Source organism: Zeugodacus cucurbitae, chromosome X, assembly GCF_028554725.1.
Source record: "Zeugodacus cucurbitae isolate PBARC_wt_2022May chromosome X, idZeuCucr1.2, whole genome shotgun sequence".
NCBI classification, from domain to species: Eukaryota; Metazoa; Arthropoda; class Insecta; order Diptera; family Tephritidae; genus Zeugodacus; species Zeugodacus cucurbitae.
In genome coordinates, this window is record NC_071672.1 from 32,733,945 (window position 1) to 32,741,654 (window position 7,710).

At 38.5% G+C, this 7,710-nt stretch overlaps 1 protein-coding gene across 14 annotated transcripts in view; it reads left to right on the forward strand.

Moving 5' to 3' along the window:
* Window positions 1-2,949, forward strand: part of LOC105218271 (sialin) — a 42,670-nt gene extending 39,721 nt beyond the window's left edge. For 13 of the 14 annotated variants that reach the window (XM_054235454.1, XM_054235455.1, XM_054235458.1 and 10 more), the window contains 3 exons: window positions 1,192-1,436; window positions 1,504-2,583; window positions 2,647-2,949. In XM_054235454.1, coding sequence (XP_054091429.1) covers window positions 1,192-1,436; window positions 1,504-2,583; window positions 2,647-2,841 — 1,520 coding nt within the window. In that variant the 3' untranslated portion in view covers window positions 2,842-2,949. Of the gene's footprint in view, window positions 1-907; window positions 1,051-1,191; window positions 1,437-1,503; window positions 2,584-2,646 lie in introns of those variants that run through there. The other variant, XM_054235464.1, reaches the window with a different exon arrangement.
* Window positions 2,950-7,710: the final 4,761 nt, after the last annotated feature.

Here is a 7,710-nt window from a genome sequence, read left to right on the forward strand (position 1 = left end):
TGTGATGACAGCTGTGTAATTTGTAAGGACATTTGTGTTGACAACTGCGACTGCTGTTCTTTCATCTCAGTTAATTCTAATGACTGCGCCTAGAACTGTGACGACATCTGCGACGACAACTGCGACGCCAACTGTGACGACAACTGCGACGATATCTGCGAGGACATCTGTGATATTGCAGACAAAACCATGTTCATGTCCTGTATCCCTGAGTTCTTATGGGCACAGAATTTTTGACAACAGCACGACTACGCGACAACAGGCTTGAAGTTGTCGTTGTCGCCAAATTAGAAATGTTTCTAATTTTGCCGACGACAATGGCCGCTGTAGAGCTGCCACTAACATGTGAAATGTAAAATTATTCAAAGTTCCCACAAGTATGACGATTTTGACAGCAGAAACGTAAAATAGTTTTTATATATCATTTATAATAATAATCGATTATTTAAAACAAATAAATCGCCAATTTTTACATTTTTTGCACAAATAATTTCACTTTAAACTAAATATGTAAATTTTATTGAAGTGAAAGATTTTAGTACGGCAACAATGAAATTGCTGTTTGATATGTCGCTGCCGTCTTCAAAATGTTCAAGACGCTGGCTTCAAAGCGACATTTGTGGTCAGCCGTCGTTACGTCGTGTCGTCGTCTTTGTGTTCAGCACTTAATGGTTATAAACATATCTTTATTTCTAATTGAACAAACTTAACTCTTTATTACTCGTTGTACATGTTTACAACTTCTTACTTATAACTTCTTGTAATTTACTCGGCAACTCTATAATTAGAACTGTGTGTTGCTGCCAGTCCGGCAGCCCTTATATACCCGATTGTTAGCAAGTTATCGTCACTCGAACATTCTGGCAACTACGAATATCGATGTCTGGATAAATCTGGCAAGTTATCCATTTCGTTGTTGATTCTAATTTATTCTAGCATACATGTTCGTCACAATATGAAACCGTCTCTTAGTGTTGCCGCTTTGAGGATCGTTAAAATATAAACACAAACATGTACAATTATTTGGTAGAGTTTTTGTGAAAGTATTTGGTAAAATGCTACTTGCTCTGAATTAATTAGTATTTTATATAGTAATTCATTAAGTGATTATGCATGTTATCTATAAGCTGAATCTACACCAGCTCTGCGTTTTGATAAAATTTTAACACGATTATCTGCTTATATTTTCAGCTCGAATACCTGCTCGTTTGGTACTTTACTTTCTATCATGGTCTGGTTTTTTGGTTTCATTTATGATGCGCAATGATATCAACTTCGCCTTGGTCGCAATGGTTCGTCCAACAGACGAGTTGAATTCCCTTAGCACCGACGATTCGAGCAGCAAATCGTTTGGCGCCGCTGAAACAAATGAAACAAGTAAACAAGATTTTTTCAATGATGAAAATACGCATATATCTGTGATAAACTCAACAATGGTATGATTTTACGTGGTTTTATTGATTACTAATAATATAAAAAATATATATTACTTTATATTTTTAGAACTCTGCTGGCAGTGATGGTTTATATGATTGGTCCCCAACCGTGAAATCAGTAGTTGTAAGTTCTTTTTACTGGTGCTATGTGTTGTCACAAGTTGTCGGCGGAATTGCTACACAATACTTTGGTACAAAACAAGTATTTGGGTGGTCTCAATTTGCTACAGCATTATGCAGTCTAGGCATTCCCTTCGCTGCTGACTTACACTATTCCGCTGTGATAATATTACGTTCTGTACAAGGTTTCGCTTCTGGCTTAACTTGGCCCGCTATGTACGCAATAGTTGGCTACTGGATACCGTTAGCCGAACGGTCTCGGTTTATGTCCAGCTTTCAGGGCTTCAGCATAGGTATCGGTTTAACATACCCTTTATGTGGATTTATTATTGATAACTTTGGCTGGCGATATGTATTTTTCACTACCGGCTCCTTAGGTATGTTTTGGTGTGTATTGTGGTATTACTTAGCATTCAACACACCTAAGGAGCATCCACGTATCTCTGCGCAGGAAATTGAATACATTGAAGTGAGTGTTAGTTCCGAGGCAAAAGAAGCAATAGGCATGGACGTGCCATGGAAATCCATTTTCACTTCTTTGCCCGCGTATGCGATTGGCATAACTACATTTGGTAGAATATGGATTCATTACATATTTATTGTATGCGGTCCAAATTTTATGAAAAATATGCTGAAATTCAATTATAAAGCCAACGGTTTCCTCTCCGGAATGCCATTTATATGCTCCTACATCTCGTCGGTTCTATTTTGTTACATTGCGGATAAATTGATGCTAAATAATTGGATGAGCCTCACAAATGTTCGTAAACTTTTTACTGCCTTGTCGCAAGTGGTGCCCGGTATTTTGATTTACTGTATTGGGTATATTGACGAAAACATTGTGTTGCTATTAGTAATTTGGTTTGTGGCAGTTACATTCATAACAGCTTCATATGCTGGGGCAATGGCTAACATTGTTGATATTGCGCCGAATTTGGCAGGACCGGTTCTTGCTTTTTGCCAAACAATACATATGTCAGCATCATTCCTTTCTCCACTGGTTTCGGGTATAATTGTCACAAACGAGGTACATTTTTCTCATATACCTTACTTTTGTTTTGAATAAATTATATGTTGCTGTTATTTTCAGAGTTCCATTGAACAATGGCGCAAGGTCTTTGGTGTTTCATCGGCAATCGCAATTTTAACATATGTCGTTTTTCAAATCTACGGAACCGCTGAAATTCAAAGCTGGAACTACCCACAGTCACGTATTGACGGTACTGCAGAAGAGAGCCAAATCCTTAAAAAGCGGAAAGAACATATACGGAAGGACGAAATGTAGATTATCTAGTTATATTTGTACTTAACTAAGTTAAAGTTTTTTATACATCTCTTTTAAATGTACGTTCAAAAACCTAATATCATAAGAAATGCTAAATTTGCACTAATACATATACGATATATTCTTCGCATACAAACATGGAATTAGTAAGTTATGTGTGGTTTATTTTTTATTTGTGTGATGGGTGTAATATCCTATTATTATTATATTACCGTATTAAACACAATCGAAGACATTTGTGTAATAAGCGAAAATTACAAATTATTATCATAAAAAATCTTGCCGATGAAATATTCTTTCTACATAAATCGATCATATGAAATATTAGAATAATTTATATTTGATGGCGTAAAAACTGTGCTAACAGGAAACATAAATATCAATAGATGCTTTCAAGTGAGTCACTTGCAGAAATTGTGTCGCAAAACTGTAATGTATTTTAACTATTGCAATCTTTATTATACAGCAGATTTCAAGTGAATTCAAGTATATGTAAAATTTGATTTGATAGATGCTTTAAATTGTTTGGGAAAGTGGGTCCCCCCCGCCCCTACTAAGTTTTTTGTACTTATTTCGCAAACTACTAAAGCTATATCAAGGAAACTTTCTAGAGTCGTTTCTTTTAGGTACTACCTTATACAGTCCAAAAATGGAGGCAATCGGGTTATAACCACGCCCACCTCCCATTCAAAGGTTATGTTGAAAACTTTTAGAAATGCTTTAATTCAGCGAGGAAAACCATCAATTTCATTACAAAGATGGTGCAGAAGTGCTGGACTCAAAATGGTATACAAAATTTTAAATGGGCGTGGTTCCGCCCACTTATGGGTCAAAAACCATATCTCCGAAACTACTCGACCAATTTCAATGAAATTCGGTTCTTAATATCTTCCTAGCTTCCCAATGATATGTTGTAATAGGCCAAATCGGTTCCCAACCACGCCTACTTCCCATATACCAGAACTTTGAACTAGGTCTGAATAGTTTACTTTACAATATATAAAGTTAGTACTAGTGAAGATATCGGAGCATAACTTTGCTCAAATACTGCATTTATAGTGTGGCACCCCACTTCTCAAAATCGTCCAAATCGGTCCATAAGTTTTCAAGACCTTATATATCGAATATGAAGACCTCAGTACTTCTAATAAATTTTTTACCGAAATTATAGTTAAGTCTCTCAGATAATTTGAAGAAATTTTGAGGGAATATGTTTCTTCTAATAATGAGTGAAATCGGGTCATAACTTCATCTATCTCCCATATACTTAATATTAGGGTTTTCAAACTTTCAATGGACTTTATACCATATATATGCCGAATATGTGAGTCAAATTGTTTGTTATATTAATAAATTTAAAAAAATAAATTGCGAGAGTATAAAATGTTCGGTGGCACCCGAACTTAGCCCTTCCTTACTTGTTTCAATAGCCTTTTTTGTTAGATCATGTGTGAGTCGTGTTAATCTGTTATTCTATTTTCGTTCAGTATTGTTTAGCATTTGGATTTTTTGTGCGGATATTTCCAAAAAACTAAATCCATTCGCAAAGCTATCTCGCGACGGAGATGGTTGGCATTAATAAAATTGCATTCAAGACTATATTCAAGATATGAAAGGTCTCAAAATTCAAAGAAAAACAAGTAAAGAAGGGCTAAGTTCGGATGTAACCGAACATTTTATACTTTCGCAATTTATTAAAAAAAATTTATTTACATAACACACAAATTTACAGATAAATTCGGCATAAAGTTTTATAGAATAACGGAAATCGTCATAGATGGTATGTGAGGGCTGAGGTAATTCACCAGCAAGGTGCACTATATCCAAGACTATACGCTCACTTAATTTTGCTAAGATATCTCACATATTGACCAAAACATATACGCGGAATAAAGCCCACAGTATTTTTGAAAAACTTATAATTTGGTATATGGGAGCTAGGAGATGTTATGACCCGATTTTAATAATTTTTGGAACAGAAAACAATTAGAAGAAAACAATTTCCTCTGAATTACATTAAATTATCTAAGAGATTTACCCATATTTTCGGTTAAAATTTACCCTTAGGGGCTGAGTTCAAGATGTTCGATATCTTGGTCCTTGAAAAGTTATAGTCCTTTTACGACAATTTTTTTACAAATGAAGCCAGAGATGATATATAATATACTATTTGTGTAAAGTTTTATTCCGCTATCTTCACTGGTTCCTTATGTATATATTATAAAGTGAAGGAATAAGATGGAATTCAAAATTGATTTATAAGGAAAGTAGTCCTGGTTGTAAACCGATTTCGCCCATTTTTTATCCGTGTTATCAGGGTGTCAAGAAAATATTATATACCGAATTTCATTGAAATCTGTCGATTAGTTCCTGAGATATGGTTTTTGACCCATAAGTGAGCGATGCCACACCCATTTTTCATTTTGTAAAAAAATCTCAGTGCAGCTTCCTTCTGCTGCATTTGGTGTTTCGTTAGTGTGTTAACGCACTTTTAGTCATTTTCAACCTAAACTTTGTATGGGAGGTGGGCGTGGTTATTATCCGATTTCTTTCATTTTTGGACGGTATTAGGAAGTGTTAAAAAAAACGACTGCAAAAAGTTTGGTTTATATAGCTCTATTGGTTTCCGAGATATGTACAAAAAACCTATTTGGCGGCGGGGCCACGCCCACTTCCCCAAAAAAATTATCCGTGTTATCAGGGTGTCAAAAAAATATTATGTTCCGATGTACTATTTTTTTATACTCTCGCAACAAATGTTGCTAAAGACAGTATTATAGTTTTGTTCACATAACGGTTGTTTGTGTCACCCAGAAATAAAAGAGATAGATATGGGGTTATATATATATATATAAATGATCAGAATGGCGCGTGGAGTTGAAATCCGGATGTCTGTCCGTCCGCCCGTCCGTCCGTGCAAGCGATAACTTGAGTAAAAATTGAGATATCTTAATGAAACTGGAATGGAACACATGTTCCTTGGGAAGGGTTGCTTTTGAAAATGGGCAAAATCGGGCCACTGCCTTCTTCTTCTTCTTCTTCTTAACTGGCGTAGAAACCGCTTACGCGGTTATAGCCGAGTCCACAACAGTGCGCCACGCATCTCTCCTTTTGGCGGTTTGGCGCCAATTGGTAATACCAAGTGAAGACAGGTCCTTCTCCACCTGGTCCTTCCACCGGAGTGGAGGTCTCCCTCTTCCTCGGCTTCCACCAGCGGGTACTGCATCGAAAACTTTCAGAGCTGGGGCACTTTCATCCATTCGAACAACATGACCCAGCCAGCGTAGCCGCTGTCTTTTTATTCGCTGGACTATGTCTATGTCGTCGAACAACACATACAGCTCATCATTCCATCTTCTGCGGTATTCGCCGTTGCCAATGTTTAAGGGACCGTAAATCTTCCGCAAAACCTTTCTCTCGAAAACTCCTAGTGCCGTCTCATCGGATGTTGACACCGTCCACGCTTCTGCACCATAAAGTAGGACGGGAATGATGAGGGACTTGTAGAGTTTAGTTTTTGTTCGTCGAGAGAGGACTTTACTTTTCAATTGCCTACTCAGTCCATAGTAGCACCTGTTGGCAAGAGTGATTCTGCGTTGGATTTCAAGGCTGACATTATTATCGGTGTTAATGTTGGTTCCTAGGTATACGAAATTATCTACAACTTCAAAGTTATGACTGTCAACAGTGACGTGGGAGCCAAGACGCGAATGCGCTGACTGTTTGTTTGATGACAGGAGATATTTCGTCTTGTCCTCGTTCACCACCAGACCCATTCGCTTCGCTTCCTTATCCAGGCGGGAAAAAGCAGAACTAACGGCGCGGGTGTTGTTTCCGATGATATCAATATCATCGGCGTACGCCAGGAGCTGTACACTCTTGTAGAAGATTGTACCTTCTCTATTTAGCTCTGCAGCTCTTATAATTTTCTCCAGCATCAAGTTAAAGAAGTCGCACGATAGCGAGTCACCTTGTCTGAAACCTCGTTTGGTATCGAACGGCTCGGAGAGGTCCTTCCCGATCCTGACGGAGCTTTTGGTGTTGCTCAACGTCAACTTACACAGCCGTATTAGTTTTGCGGGGATACCAAATTCAGACATCGCGGCATAAAGGCAGCTCCTTTTCGTGCTGTCGAAAGCAGCTTTAAAGTCGACAAATAGATGGTGTGTGTCGATCCTTTTTTCACGGGTCTTCTCCAAGATTTGGCGCATGGTGAATATCTGGTCAGTTGTTGATTTTACAGGTCTAAAGCCACACTGATAAGGTCCAATCAGTTTGTTGACGGTGGGCTTTAGTCTTTCACACAGTACGCTCGATAGAACCTTATAAGCGATGTTAAGGAGGCTTATCCCACGATAGTTGGCGCAGATTGTGGGGTCTCCCTTTTTGTGGATTGGGCAGAGTACACTGAGATTCCAATCGTCGGGCATGCTTTCTTCCGACCATATTTCGCAAAGAAGCTGATGCATGCACCTTATCAGCTCTTCGCCGCCGTATTTGAATAGCTCGGCCGGCAATCCATCGGCCCCCGCCGCCTTGTTGTTCTTCAAGCGGGTAATTGCTATTCTAATTTCTTCACGGTCGGGCAATGGAACATCTGTTCCATCGTCGTCGATTGGGGAATCGGGTTCGCCATCTCCTGGTGTTGTACTTTCACTGCCATTCAGCAGGCTGGAGAAGTGTTCCCTCCACAAACACAGTATACTCTGGTCATCAACCACTAGATCACCGCTGGGGGTCCTACAGGAGTGTGCTCCGGTCTTGAAACCTTCAGTTAGTCGCCGGATCTTTTCGTAAAATTTTCGAGCATTACCCCTGTCGGCCAGCTTGTCAAGCTCTTCATACTCACGCATTTCTGCCTCTTTCTTT